This window comes from Muntiacus reevesi, chromosome 3, assembly GCF_963930625.1.
Source record: "Muntiacus reevesi chromosome 3, mMunRee1.1, whole genome shotgun sequence".
Lineage (NCBI taxonomy): Eukaryota > Metazoa > Chordata > Mammalia > Artiodactyla > Cervidae > Muntiacus > Muntiacus reevesi.
Genome location: NC_089251.1, coordinates 263,727,982 through 263,747,359, shown reverse-complemented (window position 1 = coordinate 263,747,359; position 19,378 = coordinate 263,727,982). Strand labels below are relative to the sequence as shown.

General features: G+C 60.7%; 1 protein-coding gene across 11 annotated transcripts in view; it reads left to right on the top strand.

The window, feature by feature from the left end:
- Positions 1 to 536: 536 nt before the first annotated feature.
- BIN1 (bridging integrator 1) overlaps positions 537 to 19,378 on the top strand; it is a 55,387-nt gene continuing 36,545 nt past the window's right edge. Inside the window, exon 1 of one of the 11 annotated variants that reach the window (XM_065931958.1) lies at positions 537 to 885. In XM_065931958.1, coding sequence (XP_065788030.1) covers positions 802 to 885 — 84 coding nt within the window. In that variant the 5' untranslated portion in view covers positions 537 to 801. The remainder of the gene's footprint in view (positions 886 to 19,378) is intronic. The other 10 variants (XM_065931948.1, XM_065931952.1, XM_065931947.1 and 7 more) reach the window with 10 other exon arrangements.

Below are 19,378 nucleotides of genomic sequence, written 5' to 3'. Positions count from 1 at the left end.
TACTTCATCGGTCTGTTGCCAAGGGGGCACTTAATAGAGCGCCAGGCACTCCTCAGCGCTCAGTACCGTTAGGCTGTTGTTATCATGATGATTAACGGCAGATTAGAAGACCTAGCGTCTGGTTAGCAAGGGACGAGGCAGGAGGAACAGTTCCCTGGCGGCGTCCCGAGAACCCCGGTCGAGAAGGGTGAACCTAGATTCCAGGAAGAGGCCGAGCGTCAAGAAGGGGATCCTCGGTGAGCGCGCTCCAGCGCAGGCTCCCGGGTCCCCGGGGCGCTGAGCAAAGGCCACCCAATTTATCTTCGGTTTGTGAAAGGGCCCCTCTCCTCCATCTGGCCTCTTTTCCTGGGCGGCGGGAGGTATCTACTGGGTTGAAAGAAGGGCTCGCGGCGGCGTCGGACCCGGGGCGGTCGTACTAGTTCCCGCCCCGGGGCGGTGTCAGCGAAGTGTCCTGGGAGTCCGGCCAGCCACTGTAGCCGCGGCGACGGTGGGCGCCGCTCCCTCCCCGCCGGCTGACCGGTTCTGGCCTCCAGGGTGGCCCTTTAAAAGGCAGAGTCTTGTCCGGAGGGGGCGGGCGGGGGGCGCTGACCGCCACCGAGGCCCGGCCCCTCCTCTCTCCCTCCCCCTCCCTCCCTCCGTCCGTCCCTCCCTCGGTCCCCGCGTCGCTCGCTCGCTCGCCGGGCGCACGCTCCGCCTCCGCCAGTCGGCTCGGCGGTCTAGTGCGCGGCGTGGAGCGGGAGCCCGGGGCCGGGGCTGGGGGCTGGGAGATCCGCGCCCGCCACCGGGCAAGCCTGAGCCGCAATGGCTGAGATGGGCAGCAAGGGGGTGACGGCGGGGAAGATCGCCAGCAACGTGCAGAAGAAGCTCACTCGGGCGCAGGAGAAGGTGAGCGAGCCCGAGCCCCTGCCCCCGCGCCGCCTGGACACCTGTCCCCTACCCCCGCGCCGGGGGCTGGTCCTCGTCCGCGGCCGGGCGCTGTCACCTCCAGACGGGGGCTGCCGAGGACCTTCGGGGGTCCACAGGCTGCGCGCCGCGGCGCTCTGGGTGTCCTCCCGCGCCCGCGTCCTCCGTCTCTTCCCCCCCGGCGGGGGCAGGAGAGGGCGCAGCTGTCTCTACCCGCTCCCCCTTCCCCTCCCCCGTAGCTCCAGCCGCTTTGCATCGTCGCTGCTTCTCTGCAGCGGAGAGGCGGCCCCGGCTCTCGGGGCGCGAGGTCCCGGCTAACCCGGCCTGGAGGCCGAGGCCGGGAGGCCGGGAGGCGAGGTGGCGCTCCGAGCCCTCCCCGCGGGCGGGGCCGGCGCTAGCCGGGAGGGCGTCTGCCCCTTGTCCCCAGGGTCGCTTAGATCCGGGATTCCCGAGGCTGTCCTTCTGTTCGCGAGTGCCGGCGCGTCGGCTCCAGGCCTCCGAGCGTTTCCTGCGCCCGCCGTGCCCTCCTCTCCACCCGCCTCTCCACCTTCTGTCCCCGCGGGCTGAGGGAGCGGTCAGGTTTCCTTTCACCAGGGGTGCCCGCGGCCTGGAAGCTCCGGTCCGGCTCCCGCGGGAGGGGAGGGCTGCGGGCCCCTTGGGAAGTGCCCTCGCCCGAGAAGGGGCTTCGCATTTCCGGCGACCGAGGTGAGGGTGGCGGCTCTGGCTTGGGGAGCCCGCGGCCGGGTGGGGAGCCAGCCGGAGCGGAGAAGGCGCGGCAGGCCGCCGCAGGAAACGCGACCCCTCGGCCGGGAGAGCCCCTGGCCGTAGGCTGGGGGATGGAGCCGGGGCTTCCCGTGGCAACCTGACGGTGCAGGAAACGCAGGGCTTGGGGGCGGGGGTCCGCGCGCGCCGGCCTTCCATCCCCAGCCTCCTCGGGTTTATTGAATTGGATCGCGCCAGTTGCTGACGCCACTTCCCCTGCCGACTCTGACTCTGAAATCTGAGATCGCAGAATCTGTGATCTTACCAGGGTGGCCCCCCTCAACGCCCCCCGGCCGGGTCTGTCCCCTCTCCCCGCCCGACGCACGGCCGGGTGGGAACCGGGAGACCGGCCGGCCTTCCCCCGCCTGGCTGTGGCTGTTTATAAACAATGACTTTTGCAGCTGAGACCTGCGGGCTCCCTAAGGATGCAGCCACGTGATCGTCGTGGGTGGGGGGGCGGCGGCGGCCGCTGGAGCTTCCCCGGCGCTTCCCGCAGAGTCTGCAGCTCATTCCCGTGGTCCCGGGCTAAGGAGGCGGTGGGTCAGTGTGGAGGGAAGGGCCCTCAACCAGACTCCAGATCTGGCCTGCCCCAGCTGTCCTTCTCCCCTCCCCAGGGCGGGAGGAGGGATTAGAGTCCCACAGATGGCTGGCTGGAGGCTGGGACGGCTTCGGTTGCCCAGATTGGGGGTGGGGGGCAGATGCCGCTGCTCTGGTTCCCTCCTTCCCACCCCCTCCCCCATGACTGGCCAATCCGTTTAGGTGCCTGGGTCTGAGCCTGCTTCCTGCACCTAAGGGGCTGAGGAGGATGGACGGGAAGCCGAGGGAGGCTGAGACAGCTTCCTTGCCCCCATTCCGGTGATGTCTGGGCCTTCCCTTTGGTCTTGCTGTGTCCCCTTTGCCCTACTTGCCTTGTTTCTGCAGCAGCATCTTTCAGTGATTTCAGGGTCGGCAGGCCTGGGCCGTATTCCCTCTGGGTGTGTGGCGACGTGTTTCCACTAACCCCCCTGAACTGCCCCCCCCCTCCCTCTTTAGCCTCTGTCCTGTGGCCTTGGGCGGTTGGCTGACAGCTGCTCAGCTGTAGATACTGGCCTTGGCCAAGGGCTGGCCCTGCCCGAGCCTGGGCCCTCGTGGGACTGGACTTGCTTAGCGCTGTGGCTGTTCTCTGCCCCGTGCGTGGGCCCTGGCTGGGGAGACCCTCCCCTCCAGAAGCCAGAGCAGCAGCACAGACATCCTGGCAGAGTCTGGAAAAGTAGCCTCCCTGTTGGTCCAGGAAGCCAGGTGCGTCGACCCCCCACCAGTCTCTCCCCTCTGCCCTTCAGAGGCTCAGTCTGTGTGGAAGCCTGGCTGCTGCTGGCCTGGCTGCCTCCTCGGCGCCTTCTGGTGGCCTTCAGGGCCAAATCTAACTCGCATGGTCAGTGGTCTCATGGGCACCCCGCCCCCACCTTGCCTTGGTCAAATCTGTGAGTAATGGGGCAATTCCAGTTGTCCCGTTGCCATGGCAGGCTATTTCCTGATCAGGGATGAGCAGGAGCTTGGGTGGAGGGCCTAGGCAACATCCGCGTAGGAAGAAGGGCCCCATCTCTCCTTTTCCTCGCCATCCATCTCCCCCATCTCCTCTCAGCCCAGTCCGCCAGAATTCAGAGAGGGACTTTGTGGGGGAGGAAAGCTTGCTTGCTGGTGCCTTTGGAACCAGCTGCCCTATCCCCCAGTCCAGTGAGTCCCTCGGGGGCCTGCTGTTGCTCCTCCACCTGCCAGCCTCCACCACTGGTCCAGGTGCTTCCTGGGGGTGGGGCAGATCCGTGTATGCACCCCTCGTTCACCTGGCCCCAGCCAGTGCTGAGCGATGGTTAGGAACAAACAGGGGTGTTTGGGGGCTTGGTGTGGGAGTCCTGATGCAGGCTCTGGGTGGGTGATTTGACCAGAGTGCTCCTCAGCCTTCCCGCATTCAGCAAATCCCACCAGGACTTGTGTGGAGCACCTGGGCCTGGCTGGGCCCGGGGTGCTGAAGGGAGCAGGGTGCACGTGGCTCTGGCCAGCAGGAAGCTAATTGTTGCTGTGAGGGCCTGTGGCCTCTGGCCCTGGTGTGACGGGAGCGCAAGACCACACGGGAGGGCTCCCTGGGGTCTGCCAGCCCAGCATGGCTCTGTCACAGCTCACCTCCCAGCCCCCAGCCACCCACAGGGTGCTCAGTACCCTGAGGTCATCTTCCCATCGCGCATTTGGCTTGTCGGACCCTCTATAAATGACTCTCTCCATTTTTGGGCCTCAGTAGGTGGCTGGGCAGAGTCAAGTTGGGGTGGAGCCTGGGTCGGATGACAGAGAGGATTAGGGATTGGCGGGCTGGGTCCTTGGTGGGGGGGATGGGACAGTTGGGGAGAAGGGACAGCTGGGGTGGGGGTAGAATCTGGCCCACTTGCCCCTGAGTTCCACTGCTCAGAAGTCCTCATGGGGCGTGTGCAAGGGAGGCCAGCCTGTACTGGAGGAGCCAGACCCATGAAGGGCGCAGGAAAGGAAGCTCCGCACCCCACCACCCCTCACTGCAGGCCCTGAGCTGCTGGGAGTGGGGAGGCCCGGCTTGGAGGCGCAGGGCCCAGGGCTGTCTGTGGACCGGACAGCACTGGCGGGTCACAGCTGATTCTCCCTAGAGGGCAGGTGCAGTGGCAGTTATTTATATGAACCCACACATGGCCATGATGGTGCCATTCTCATCTGGATGGTCAAGGTCTCCCACGCTGTAGCCATGGACCTAGTAGGAGCCAGGCCTTTGCAACCAGTTCTTATGCTCAGAGTGGCCTTGAGAGGGGCCGGGCCACCCCGAAGGGCGGGGGGCAGGGAGCCCGCCCAGGTCTGAGGCCCCAGGCTGCAGTCAGTGACTCTCTTCCGCTCAGACCCTCCTGCGCTCCCCGTTGGGGTGCCTCTCTCTCACCCCTGAGTGTCCTCTCCCATGTCTACCCCCACGTTGGCTTTGCCTCCATCTCTCTGCCTTGCTGCTCTTGTCTCTGTCCTCTGATCCTGTGTACACTTTTCTGCACCTCTCCAGGCTCAGATCAGCTTCTCTCTGAACCCGAGTTATTTATGTAGTTGGTTCATCTTGCCAGTGCTGGAGGGAAGGCTCTCCAGCCAGGCGTCATCTCTGGGTGGGGTGTCTCAGGGGGCTCAGTGGACATTTGGCTGAGGTCCGTGGGTGTGGGGAAGTTGCAGGCATGGCCTCCAGACTTCCTGGGCCCCAACAGGCCGGGTTGGGCTGAGCCCAGGCTCCTCTGTCAAGGCTGTTGGTTCATACAGGGCCCAAAGCAGACAGAGGCTGTTTTGCCCAGGTCGGCTGATGGGGCTGCCTGGGGCCCAGGGGGAGGGGGAGGGTGTTGGGGGTGGGGTGGGGGACAGCTGTGGGCCAGGGAGTGTGTGTGGACTGGGAGAGTGAGCTGCTGGTCACTGACGGAAGGTGTGGGGTGTGTCAGGAGGTGGCTGGGGGGTAGATTTGGGCTGGGTTTGATTGAATCTTGAACGCCGGTGGGATCTGTGAATCCCATGACTTCTCAGAGAGATTGAGGCCTCAACTCTTCACCTCCTTCTTCTCAGATGACCCCTCTGGGTCCCCGTCTCACCTTCCCTCTCTGGCATCGCCCAGGCTCTTGCCCCTCCGCCCAGCTCACCCCTGCCTTAGCCTGGCCTTGCCTGTACTTTTCCCCTGAGGCTCTAGAATCCCTGTGTCCTTCCCCGCTGGGTCTTGGGGTGCGTATGTCAGGGACAGAGCCCAGGCATGGGCCGGGTAGGCAGGCAGCAGTGGCGGAGGGCTCCTGGCTCCTCCGAGCAGCCGGGACCTTGGGCAAGTTTCAGGACCCTCCTGAGTGTGGTTTCTTCGGTGTGAGATGGGGATAACAATGGTCCCCTTCCCACGCCTGTTGTGGAGAGGAGGGTCCTGGACAACAGTCAGGCACAGACCAAGTCTCAGTGGGTAGAGCCGCAGCATGGCCCAGAGGCCTCCCTTTCCCCGGCCCTCCTCCCGGCCCTTCTCCCTGCAGTGTCCATTACAGGCCCCTGCAGACAGCTAATCCCTGCTGGGCCCTGGATGGATCAGCCCAGGGTAATGTGTGTGCATGTGTGGGTGCCCGTGTGTGTGTGTGTGTGTGTGTGTGTGTGTGTGTGTGTGCGCGCAGAGGGGCAGCATGTGATGGGGAAGGGAATCGCGCAGTTTTCCGGGTCGGGGTGGGAGTGGGGGTCTGGACTCATGTACATATAAATCCTGTGGCTCTGGGTAAGTGTCCTCCCCGCCCGCTGGCTTCTCTCTGACCATCAGGAAAGTGATCACGGGGTTTACTTCTTCATTTACTTGGAAAACAAACACTGAACACCCACCGTGCGCTGGGCACTGTGTAGGAGGGGGAGACAGGGCTGAACAAAGCCAAGTCCTCGCCGCCTGGAGCTGGTGCTCTCCCCTCCTCCCAGGGGGTAAGCAGTCAAGAAACGAAGCGTGTGGGGGCAGGTAGATACAGAGCAGGGCAGCCTTTCCATAGTGGAATTTGATGGTTTAGAGCAGTCTTTCCTGGGCACCCCAAGGCCAGTGCTCACACGCTGCAAGGGGTTGGTGGGAGTGTGTGTGCGTGCATGTGTGTGGGTGTGCGCTAAGCCGCTTCACTCGTGTCTGATTGTGTGTGACCCCATGGACTGTAGCACTAGGCTTTTCTGTTCATGGGTTTCTCCAGGCAAGAATACTGGAATGGGTTGCGATGCCCTCCTCCAGGGAATCTTCCTGACCCAGGATTTGAACCTGCATCTCCTGCAGCTTCTGCATTGCAGGCAGATTCCTTACCGCTGAGCCACCAGGGAAGCCCCTGGTCAGGGAGAGGCTGAGCCAAAGCTTCTGGTCTCCAGGTGGGAGGGCCCGTGGGGGACCAGGGCTTCCTGTTGGATGTCACCCTGGTAGGTCACCCACACGTAAGCTCCTTTTTTGGCAAGTCTCCCTTTGGGATTAAAAGTGCAAAGAAAAGGTCACTCATGCTGAAACCACCCTGCAGGGCATTGACAATACAGGCCAGGGCAGCTTGGTGGTTGTAAGAGGGGAGATAGGAGGGGACAACAAAAGAGAAGGGGGAGACCCCAAAGATGGCCCAGGCCGTGGAGGACCACTTAGAAACTTTTCACATCAAGCAGCAACTCAAGGTAGTAACAACTATTGAGTTTCTAGAGAGCTGGGCTTGAATCACTCCCCACAAGCTACTACCCTTGGGCAGGCTGCGCTGACCTCTCTGAGCCTCACTTTCCTCACCTGAAGTCAGCGGTGTGAACCACAGAGGATACTGTGAGATTAAATAGACCCAAGCAAAGGGCAGGGCTGGTGGTTCCTGTGCCGGGAACTGGCTGGCACCCTGGGCTTCTGGGGCCTCCCCAAAGGTGTTGCCAGCTCACAGAGAGGCCACATGGTTCTGGCCTGGGCAGCGAAGCTGGCTTAGTGCCAAGGGCTGGCAGGGGTCAGGGCTGGGGAACTGAGAAGAGAAAGACAGGCTCTTCCTGCTCTGAGGGAAGCCTTTGTCAAATATTGACTTTAAAATAGCCTGATTTTCTTGCAGACCTGCTGAGTGCCAGATGCTTGGTGAGAATACTCATCCCCACTGCAGCCTGGGATGTCATCATGATTCCCATTTGGCAGATGAAGAAGCTGAGGCTCAGAGCAGTGGTGTCACTTGCCCATGGGCTGCTCTAGTCCGCTGTCTAGGAGGTTATGTCTCCCTTGGTGACTAGGCCCTCAGGCTGGGGGAAAGCCCGGAGACATGCACTGCAAATAAGACATAGATTTCCACCCAGGAGGCGGGGTGAGGAGTGTCAGCTGATAGATTTGGGTCCCAAGACTTTCTCCCCCATTAAATGAGGTCTGAGGCTGCTTGTCTGTCCCTGGGTCCCCACCTGGCGTCAAAGTTTATACTTCAGAATGTGGTCTTTCTGTTTGGACGTATTTGGTAGGCCTTGGGTGCTAGCAGTGGAGAATCTGCCTGCCAGACATAAGAGCCACAGGTTCGATCCCTGACTCAGGAAGATCCCCTGGAGAAGGAAATGGTAACCCACTCCTGTTTTCTTGCTTGGAGAATCCCATGGACAGAGAAGCCTGGCGGGCTATGGTCCATAGGGTCACAGAGTCAGACATGACTAAATCGACTTAGGACAGATGGACGAGGTGAGGGGACAGCCTGGGGTTTCGTGAGGCAAGTCTAGGGATGGGAGTTCCTGCAATTGAGGACAAATGGTGGTGTGTGTCTGTGTGTTTTCCCAGATATGAAGGCTGTGTCTACTCAATATAAAGGAACACACTTTATCCTGAGATTGTATCTACTTTTGTTTATATTTTTGCAACAGTGTTTCTCTCATGAAATGATGGTACTACTGTTTCCTATGTTCTTGGGGAGAAAATAGTCTCCATGCTGATCCCTGCCCTGGCCCAGCTGAGAAGATTTTCCTGGTGTGGAATCTAAATGTCTGGGTCCTCCTGCCCTGGGGCAGTTTGCTGCCTCCCCTGCCGCCAGGAGTCCGGGGTGGGTTGGGGGTGGATGGGCTGTTCTCCTGGTCTACGCTTGAAGCTCAGCAGTGGTGGCCTGGGGCAAGCCCCTGGAATATCTGCTCCACGTGGCTGGGTGCTGTCTGCTGCAGTCACTACGGTGCCCCCAGCTGTGAACACAATAGGTGCTCCATGCACCCGTGTTGCCTGGATGCCTGGACTCTTCAGGGGGATGGAGACAGGCTGATGGCTGGCAGAAGTCCTGGAGGCCGTGGATTCAGGGTGTAGGGTGGGAGGGGTAGGGGCGATGTGGCGGAGGATTTCACACCTCCAGCGAGCGTGTCAGAGCCCAGGTGTTAGGGTCAGGTGCCGTGGGGCATATGATGGCGCCGGCATAGGCTATCCCCAGGGGCCTGGGCATCAAACCCAGAACTTTTTCCCGCATTAAAGTCTCAGGACTGTGATGGTGCTGACCTGAGCCACGGGTTGCAGGGCTTGAGCCTAGATGCTGGCCTTCTCAGGAGTGGGCTGGGGCCCTGCTGGGGAGTCCTTCTTGACTTTAGGCCAGTCGCCAAAGAGAGTTTGGCCTGGGTCATCTCTTCCGATATGAGAAAGCTTTGAGGTGACCGGGGTCCCAGGGCTCACTGACCTGAGGGTCTCTGTGATTTGTTGGCCCCAAGACTCATGGCCGTGCTCAGACCCCTCAGCCTCTTGGACCTCGCCTTCGGGCCCAGGCTGTGACCCAGGTCCCAGGGCCACCACAGACGGGGTGGGAGCGAGCCCACAGCTTGGATGGAAAGTGGGGGTTGGAGCCTGGTGGTGGGGTTTGGCCTCGTGCTGTCCACGGTGCCCTTGGGCGGGGGCATGCGTGTCCCCCTATGCTGTGCCCAAGGGTGCAGACAGCAATGAATCTACCTGCAATGCGGGAGACCCAGGTTCGATCCCTGAGTTGGGACGGTCCCCTGGAGAAGGGCGTGGCAACTCACTCAAGTATTTCTGCCTGGAGAATCCCATGGACAGAGGAGCCTGGTGGGCTACAGTCCCCGGGGCTGCAAAGAGTTGGACACGGCTGAGTGACTACCACACGCTATGCCCAAGCCTGCGGTGATGGGCTGGGTCCCTGCTGCTGGCCCCGCTCAGTGGACGGGGGGGGGCTCGGTGGGTGGGTGGCGAGTTGTAGACACTCCTGCCTGTGCAGTGTGAAGGCTGCGGCGTGTGGGAGCTGAGCCCCGGCGGCTGAGGGGTGAGTGGGTGGCAGCCGGGCAGGCAGCAACCACCAGCCGCCGCAGTGCTGGGGGCGGGACTCGCCACTCTTGTCACTGCCGGCTGGGCTGGGGCTCTCAGGGCCCCTGCAAGGCCTGCCCGCCCCATCCTGGTGCCCCCAGGGCACCTTCCTGGGGATACTTATGCTGCTCCTTGCTTCAGCTCCTGGTGTGGAAGCCGCTTCTCTCCCCTTGTCATTCTCTGGTTCACGGCCTGCCCACTGTAGGCCAGGATGCTGAGGTCTGAGGGCACTCAGAGGAGGAGAACCGGCCCTGCCCTCAGGGAGCGCCCAGTCCCACTCTCCGTGCCCATCGCAGCCCTGGGGAGAGGTGGGGGAAGGGCACCGCAGCCTCCCATAAGGCCTGGGCAGTCAGGAAAGACTGCTCGGAGGAAGTGGCCTGCCCTCCTGAGGCAGCCAGAATCCAGCTGTGCCTGGGAAGGCATGGGGGCTCCGGGGCAGGGCTGCCGTCCTGGAGTCCTCTACATCGGGGCTGGGGTCGTGGCCTTCCCCGAAGGCTGCTCTGCATCCTGTGTTCCCTCCCGTGGCGTGCAGACCTGCCCATCTGTATTTCAGGGCCCCAAGGTGGCACCATGGAGGGGATGACACTGCTAAGCTTGTGGAGCTGGACCGCTGTGAGGGGCCAGTGGGTCAGCACACCCTCGGTGCCAGGCACCCCACTGCACTCGCCTTTCGAGACCAGACCAGGTGGCCAGGTGGAGGCCCCCTTGGTCCTGGATCCGAGCCGGGGTGGGTCCTCAGGGGGTGATGGGTCATGCCCGCTGGTTGGGATCCTGGCTCTGAGTGCAGATGGCCAGGTGAGGAGTGGACGACAGTAATGTCGCATTGTGTGGATGAGGCTCAGGATGAGCGGCTGGCTGGTGAGGGGTCCGGGTTTCCACCCAGGCCTGTGCCTGTGGAGCCGGAAGGGGGCTGGAGTGAGCGGAGAGCCTCACCAGCCCTCTTTCCAACAGCTGCTGCTGCTTTCTTTGGACCCTCGCTCAGCTCAGCTTCTCCCCGGGACTACAGCCAACGTGCTGGAGCCCTGGGCGGGCCTGGGCTCGGCAGTGGGCACTGGGGACAGACTCGGCCCCGGGAGGGCGGGGCCGGGAGAGACCCTCTAGGGGACCCCTGTTGCTCCCTCTCCGGCCCCATGTGGCCACCCCACCCTCCTCCACTTTTATGCTCTGAGACAGAGTCATCTCTCTCAAGACATGCCCTCCAGCTTGTCAACAACTACCTTGGGACCAGACGTGGGTGATAAGGTGGACGAAGACACTGACCTGAGTTGGGCCCCTGGGAGGTGGGCAAGAGTCGAGGAGAGAGATTGAACACGGGAAGGGGAAGAAGGAGGTTGATCCCAGTGACTACCCACCCGCTCTGGGGTCCTGGGCAAGTCATGCCTTCTCTGAGCCCACCTTTCCTCCTCTGTAAACGGGAACGGGCGTTCCTGCCCTTGGACTTGTGCTGAGAGTCCAGGAGGATGTGATATGATCAGGACCTGCTGGGGTGGGCACACAGGTTCTGTTCCAGGGAGCCTCTTGGGGAACCCCTGGGAGCCCACAGGTAGGGACTGTTTTGGCTTTTGTGTTCTGAGCTGTCTCTCTTCGCTGATGCCCAGATTCTCAAAGTTGAACTGCAGGGTGGGTTTTGTTCCCTTTTTCCCTGTAGAGTCTGGAAACGCTAAATTGGGAGGGCTGGTGTCGTCTCCCACAGGAGGGAGGCCAAAGTGCCCCCTGAGCCAGAGCTTGATCGAATGGGTTAGGGCAGCAGGAGGGCAGCAGTTCCAGGTGGGCTGGGTTGAGGAGTCTCCCATCCCTCGTTCATTCATTCATTTGAGGAACCAGATGTACAGCTAAAAGAGACCTGGGTTGAAGCCTGGCTTGGCTGCCGAGCCTCAGTTGCTCATTTGGGAACTGGGAAGCATGAGATTCCCCTGGCAGAACAGAGTTCTACTGGGTCCAGCTGGGTCTGGGTGATTCTGGAAGGGAGGACAGGCGAGCATCTTTGCGGCCTTTCATTAGTTTACTCAGAACCCTCCCACCTGCCATTTTTCGTTTGTTCTTCTCCATGACCAGTGCGGTCGGCAGGACTGGATTATGGTCCCACTTGGGAGGTGAGAACTTTGGAGCTCAAGGAAGCCCTGAGATTTTTTCCCCCTTCTGTTCTCCATGCTGGTCTTTCCTGGGAGCTACCACCCCCATCCCTGAATGGGGGAGAAGGTGGTTGGAGGATGCTGGAAATAGACTATTGTAGTGCAAATATAAATGCAGAAGTGTTTTCAAATGAAAGTCAGTGTGTGGGGGCTGCCTTTGTGGGGCAAACACCTGGGGGAAGGGGTGTGTGTGTGGTTGGGGAGGAGGCTGACACAATGGAGAAGGTGACCCTGAAGAAAAACCACCTTGGAGCTTTTCACAGGGCCCCTGGTTCCCCTGTGACTCCACCATGGTGGTGGGGGAACCTGGTTTCACAGAGCAGTCACGGGGACCCTAGAAGGTGAGCGTCAGGTGTGGACAGAGCTGGCCTGACACAGCGCTCCTTACGGGGCCTCAGTAGGAAGAGTCCCGGGCACTGATGCCAGCGCTGTACATGGCACACTTTTGGGGAGGGTGCGGCAGTGGGCGTGGGCTCCCAGGCCAGGGGAGGGAGGGGACACTTGAGGAGGAATTAAGGGTCAGGAATACAAGTTGAATCTTGATCCGAACTGAGAAACAGAATCCACAATTAATCGGCTGCATTTGCTGAACCTGGGGCGAGATGACAATGTTCTCCTGAAATATAATTTCAGCCAGGAGGGGGTGTGTGTGTGTGTGTCCACCATGGGGCAGACTGTGGGGCAGTCTGATCTGGAAGTGGGCCTGGCTGAGCTGGACCGTCACCATCTGCCCGAGTTTGCCAGCCCTGGCCTCCTGGTGGAGTGGACCGTGGACCACTGCTGAGAGGGGTCAGGGCCCTTCCTGTGGGCCGGAGGTGGTGCTGCCCTGGATCTGGTGCGCCAGGTGGGAGCCGGCCTGGTGCCACAGCAGGGACGTTGGCCTGAGGTGTGGGTGCTGGGCTGCCTGGCCTGCGGGAGAGCTGAGTCAGCCCCGCGGGAAGCCCGTGGTCAGCAGCGGGACAGAAGCCGGTGCCTGCCTCCCGACTTGAGTCACTGCACTCTTGGGTCACCCTGTCCTGCTGCGTGCTCTGAGGGACCAGGGGAGGCCTCCCCACATCCTGCAGCCAGCGCAGGGCTCTTCTGAGCCAGGTGGTTGGTGAGGGGAGCTGGGGGTGTGGGGCGGCTCAGCGCCCTGGAGACACAGGATTGTCGCTTCTGATCCCCTCCCCTCCCTTCTGCTGGGAACTTGGGTCACTTGCTTGACCTCCTCATTTCAATTTGCTCCTCCGTAAAACGGGGGTGAGTGCCCCCTGCTAGGTCCAAGTCTCGGATGGTGGATCCTGCACCTAAGTGCACACAGTAGGCCCTAGTGCAGCGTCAGTTGGGGTGTGGGGCTTCTGTGCCCCCGGGATGGAAAAGCCTTGGCAGAGTATCTCCCACAGTGTGGCAGGTGGAAAGCCCCCATTCAGATCCCAGCTCTGCTCCTCCCAAGGCCTTGACCTTGAGCAAGTTACCTGTCCCCTCTGAGCCACGGTGTTCTTGTGTGTGAGGGTTTAATGGGGGGCCAGGTGCTTCCATTTCACACCTTAGGACACTGAAGTTTGGGGTGGGGGTATAAGGTGCCTTAGTGGGCATGGGGCACTCTGCTTGCAGGTCCTGTTGGACCTTCCTGCCCAAGTCTGGACCAGCCTTGGCCCGGCAGTGGCGGAGGTGTGCTGGCTTAACTTGGGATCCAGATGGTGAGGCCATGGGGGAAGAGGAACGTGGGAGGGCCTGAGAGGGCCTGGCAGGGGCCAGGTGACACCGGGGACCCCTTCCCATCACACTCAGTGCCTGCCCCACCTGGCCCGACCTCCTCGTAGGCAGGAGGGGTCCCTCCCAGCTTTCAGACGCTCCATCAGTGTCCAGAGTCACACCTGGGCTGGCCAGGGACTGCCTCCTGGGACCTAGCCCTGGACGCTCACCCCAAGCCACACCCTGCTCCACTCTGCTCTGTTCTTTGGCACTTTCCTGTGATTTTGTCTTTTTTTTTTTTGAATTGGTAACTCTGGCAGCTCAGCTTCCCCTTCCTGTTGAACTGCGTTTCTTTTGGGAAAGAGGGCCCTGGGGGAGGAAAGGACCAGGTAAGTGGGAGCCCCTCGGCAGTAGGCCCAGAGGGTGAACTGGTGTTTGCTGTGATTTTGGGGGCCAGTGCTCTCTGGTGGGGGTGTGTGTGTGGGTGGGGGGTGGCCTCTGCTACCCCTCCCCATTCATGCTGCCTTAGCTCTTCTCAGGGAGGGATGTGATCTCACCCTGAGGACCTCTATAGACTGCAAGATAGACTCTAGGGCTGATGCTCGGCCTGTGTCCTGTTAAGTCAGAGATGTAGAGGCCCTTTGCGTCCACCTGATCCTCACCTCCCCACTGTGAGGGTAGAGATGGGACCCTGAGTGGTCACCTGCCCAGGCTTCTGGCAGCCCCCTCATCATGTTCCTGTCCACTGTGTGCTGATTTCCTGCATCTGCTGGGCTGGGAGGACCAGGGCCTTCCCCTCAGGCCTCTCCTTGCCCACCATGTTTCTCTGCTCCACCCCAGCCCAAAAACAGTGGTGCAGGCTTAGCAGGAGAGAGCCCGGGAAAGCCCCCCTGGTCCCCTGAACAGTCATTGCATCTGCCAGGCGCGGGGGCCCCGCCCAGCTTCCCATCCGTTCTTGGCCTCTCTTGTTCCCCGTGCTCATCTTCACCCTTGCTTGGTCTATGCTCCCTCCCAGCCCCCTCCCAGCCTTCCTCCAGCTCCCCCGCCCCCAACCAGGGGAAAGCAGTGGGATTGGCCCTGGGCTGGGAGAGGACCACCCTGTTCGGAACCAGTGAGAACGAGTGCGTCCCCACCCTTTGATCCACCAACTCTGCAAAGTGGAGCATCCTCACAGGTGCCGGTAACTTGGAATCAGCCCAGGGGCAGAGGTAGGAGAGCCCCTGGGGCCACCCCCGGGCAGCCAAGGGCCTGGGAGTGACCACAGGACCAAGGGTGGGGAGGTGTGGGTGGGGTGTGTGACTGCACTCTCGCTTGGCAGGACTGGGTGGAACTATTTAAAGCTGACTCTGGGCATCAGCTCCTGTGAATGACACAAATAACAACAAAAACCAAAATAATAGCAATAATGTGTTGGGGGAAAAAATACCATGGGTTATGTTCTTTAGGTACTTGTTAATCATTCCAGGTTCACAGATGTGGCTATGGACGTTTCCAAGTGACAAAATGAAGGAACAGCCTGGTTGCACATTAGGTCAAACAGACATAGGCAAAGGGCTGAGGGCATTTAGAGGACTGAGTGAGTTCATGTACCTGAGGTGAGATCAGGAAAGGCTGCCTGGAGGAGGTGATATGAGGGAGGTGACTTGGCCTGGCACCAGTAGGGGAGAGATTTCTTAATGAATATTGTGGGGGTGCGCATGGTCCCTCCTGGGTCAGACTCGGCCCCAGGCTGGTGCGTGGAGGCAGGCCCTTCACCTCCTACCCGGGCTCTGGCTCCATGCTCTGTTGAGCTGGGGGTGGGCTCCTGCTTGCTGCTGCTCCACAAGGGCTGTCCCCTCACCCAGCCCAGGAAGCAGCTGATGAGGGGCTGGTGGGAGGTGGCCGGGCAAGAGGGGCGGATTCCACCCCTCTGCTGATGGCCGGCGTCCCGGCGCCTGCCTGGGGCTGAGAATAGCACCCACACTTGCATGGAGGGGACAGGTGGGCGGGTGGTGGCTCTGGGGGGTGGGGGGGTGGTGCTGACATCTCTGAACAGGTGGCCTGGAGGGCTGGGCCGAGGGCAGGGCTGCGGTGTCCTCAGCCAGCCACAGCCAGCCCCTCCTCAAGGGGCCAGCGGGTGGACTTGTGGTGCTCCCATCCGGGGCACCCCGTCTGGGAGCCCTCCCGGCCCCTCTGTAGAGTGGGCTGTGTCCTGGGCTCAGTGCTGGGAGGTTAGGGATCAAGGCACCCCAGGGCCACGCATGGCGGCTGCTGCGGGGCATCAGAGGCCAGAACTTCCAGCTGCTGTAATGGTGGTGGGGCTGCTGGCAGTCTCTGCAGAGCCGGCAGGGGGAGTCTACCGAGGGAGGTGGGGCATGGTGGGGCAGGCTGTCTCCTATGTAAGCCTGGGTGAGTCATGGGGAGCAGGCGCTCGGGGCACCAGGCACCAGCCTGGAAAGGCATGTGTGGGCTGGGCTGGGGTGGGACGGGGGTTAGGGAGAGTGTACTGACTTGGATGGGCAGAATCCTAGGTCAACAGGGGTCAAGGGACGGCGGGTGCGGGGGAGGCCAGCCCCTGCTCTGTGTTAGACCCGCTAACCTACACAGCCCGAGCTCATCCTCACACTTCCTTGAGGGAGAGGTCTTGGCTCAGTTTTCCCGATGGGACTCAGGGCTCCGAAAGATGAAATTGCTTGCCCAGGGGTACACAGCCTGGGCCTGCTCATGTCTCCTGCTCCCCCTTCGACTCTCCCCATCAGAGTGGGTCCAGAGGGCCCTCCTTTCCTCCTTCTTCTTAGTCACCATCCAGGTCAGACATGGAGCGGATCACCACCCTGAGCTGGTTGCTGGGGTGGGAGCCACTGAGGGGCAGTGGGTGAGGAGGGGGAGCCTCAGGAGCCCAGTGGTGGGCCTGCGGGCTGCCTGTCCCCACGTCCTGGCTGACCCCAACCTCCCTCCCCAACATCTGTGGACATCAAGCTCACAGTGACCCCCAGGCGTTCCCAACTCGGGTGATTCAGGTGCCTTTCTTCTTGTTGCTCACACCTGGGGTCACCCTCACTCTTCTCCCCGTCACCCTGTCCTTGACCCCTCCTCACCATTTCCTGTCCCGGCCATAAACCACTATTGCCTCACCTGGGTCATCACAGTCACCTAAGTGGGCTCCTTGCTCCAACCTGCTCTGTAGTCTGTCCGCACATAGCAGCAGCCTGGGACTTAACTGCGAGTCAGATCACAGCTCTCCAGACTTCCTCCTCCCTGCTGGAGTCTCAAAGCCCCATGGCCCTGCCTGGCTGCCAAGGCAGTTCATACAGTGGTTACATCCTTTGGAGCCAGGCTCACTGACTGTGTGACCCTGTGGAGTTCTTAAGGCAGTGCCTCAGTTTCCACATCTGCAAAGTGGGGTAATAGTAGTACTTCCTTTGTGAAGTTATTGAGGGGATTGCTTGAGGACTCATGCAAAGGCCTCAACTCCTGTGTTGCAGGGCATCTTCCTCCTCCGCCCACCCTCCTGTCCTCTTTCACACACTAGCCTCGCTCTTCCCACCCCAGGGCCTTTGCACGTGCTGTGCCCCCGCCTGGCGTGCTCTCTCTCCGTCATCAGGTCACAGAGGTCACTTTCCTGGCCCCACTCTTTCTGTGCCCTGCGGTGTTTTTGTTTTTGCCACTGGACACGCGTCCCTTGGAGCACCGAACCCTCCAGGGCAGAGACCTTGCTCTGCTCGCTGTAGAACACAGCCGGGCAGCCGGGGGAGGGTGTCGCAGACCACCAGCTTCAGCTCCAGTCTCAGCCCTCGGGGCCTAGGGGCCAAGTCCCAGAGCCCAGGGGCAGGGACTCTACTTCCCCGCCCCCCTTGCCCAGCTGTGAGGGTCAAAACCATGGGGGATGGTGGGGGGCAAGGGGGCAGTGAGGAGGGGGCAGCTTGGGCCCAGCCTGAGAAGTTGGTGCAAAGTTCCTTTGTTCCCCTGGAGTGTGGGTCTGGTGGGGTGAAGACTGGAAGAGTGGGGTCTGGATGGCTGGGTGGTGCCTGAGTGCTGAAGGAGGTGGCTTTCCCCTCTGGGTGGCCCTGGCCCTTCCAGAAGCCTGCCTATCCTCATAGAGGCCTCTCCTGGAGGTTCTGGGTTTGTTGACATCCAGGAATAAACTCAGCCTGATGGGTGGTCCCTGAGAGGAGGAAGCCAGTCACGACCAAGCCTGGGCCCCCTCCTGCACCCCCTTGGGGCTCTAGGGCACCCCTTGTGGCCTGATCCCCCCTCCCCAGGCTCCCATGCATGGAAGGGGGCTCCTTTGCACCACTGGGTTTGGGAACCGATGGCCGTGTTCAGATTCTAGATCCGGGACCAGGGATGTTAGGCCTCAAGTTTCCTCATCTGAACACCTCCTGCTCTTAGAGAATGCTTGGCAGCCTCTTGGAATGCCTGTGGATTAGCGACTACTTCTGCTTTGTGGGTGCCACCTCACCCCACTGGTCCAGCCCAGCCCCCCTCCCAGAACTCCCAACCCTTCCGCACCCCCACTGTGGCCCCTGCCACCTCTGCTCCCCTGCCTCTGTTTTAGGCCATTCCAGCCTCCCCCACCCACCGCAGCCCACCCTAGCTTCCGCTGGGGTCTGGGTGGCCCTGCTGTGGCTGCTGGCCACTGGCTTATCTGCTGAACAGGTTGGAATTTCAGGCTTCCTGGGAGGGGGAGTGGGGAGAAAGGAGAGAAGGGCAGGGTTTCTCAGCTGGAATCATCTGGAAACTTCCTACCTGGGGTCAGAGCCCTTCCCTTCCACTAGCAGTGGGTGTGCTATGGAGACTCCCCACCCTGCCCCCAGTCCCTACCTTTCCCAGGGGCCTGGCTGGGAGGCTGGGAGAGGCTGGTTTTGACCAGACAGTTGTATTGCAAGGCATTGTTGTGGGACGGACATAGATGGCAGCCAAGTGTTTATGTACCAGTTAAGGACGTAAAAAAAGAAAACCAAACATCACTTTTTACTCTCACCAGTATTTCAAAAGGAAAGGGAAAATCACTAAAAGGGGAAGGAGATAATTTTAGAGTGACAGGCTCCCAAGAAAGGCCCTTTGGCTTCCTCAGTAGGTCAGCCGTTCTTAACCAGGGGCCCACGGGAAAGGATGATGAATCTCTGTGGACTGGTGTCAGGTGACAGTGACTTCCAGAACCCGAGGACTTGTGGGAAAAAAAAAAAAAAAGGTTACTGTGGGGTGAGGCCTTGGAGATTCAGGGTGGGTGGGACTTGGAAACATTTCTTTTGGTTTTATATTTCATTGCAAAAATCCTTGCAAACTTTGCATTCTGATACACAGTCTTTGTTGCTTATGGCACAAAAGTGGTTTCTTCACCAGTTAAATCTTTGGAACGCAGGTGGGACAGGAATTTTTGGAGTGGGCAGACATGCTGCCTGTCATCCCCAGCCGGCTCTGTATCCCCATTTAAGAATCAAAAGTTGAGGGAATTCCCTGGCACTCCCGTGGTTAGCACAGTCACCACTCTGAGGGCCTGGGTTCGATCCCTGATTAGGGAACTAAGACACCACAAACTGCGAGGTGTACCCCTGGCAAAACAAAAAGAATCATCAGTTGGGTCTGGGCTTTGAAATCCAGCCAGCTTGGGGTCTTTGTTCTGCCGCTCTTTAGCTGAGTGATCTCTCTGAACCTGTTTTTTCATCTATGAAATAGGACCCAAAGTCACACCTTTGGATGTCCTGGTGATATGAGCCCACTGTAAGGAAGTGTCACGGGTGCTGAGCCCCCTCAAGGTGAATCCTTGGCGCAAGCTCCCTAGGGTTGTGCTTTGCGGTGTGATTTTTTTGTGGAGCTTTGAAGGAGGGGCAGCTGCAGCCCAAGGGGAGCTTTCCCTGGCAGGTGGGTGGCTGAGAGGTGACATCCCATGGTGAGAGGTCCCCTCAAGAGTGTGAGCTGAGCTCAGAGCACTTCCCCAAGAGGAAGGCAGGATGATGGTCACCGCCTTCTAGCCACCAGCCTGGGAAGCTGGAGATCCAGGGACAGGGGTGCAGAGGAATTGGGGAGGGGTCTCTCTCTTGGGGACGGCCTTGCGTGTACTGGATTAGGGAGAGGGATCTGAGTCGAAAGGTCCCTGTCTCCTCTGAGATGCTCTTGCCGAGCTGGCCCTTCCCGGGCCTGGAGCCCGGCAGGT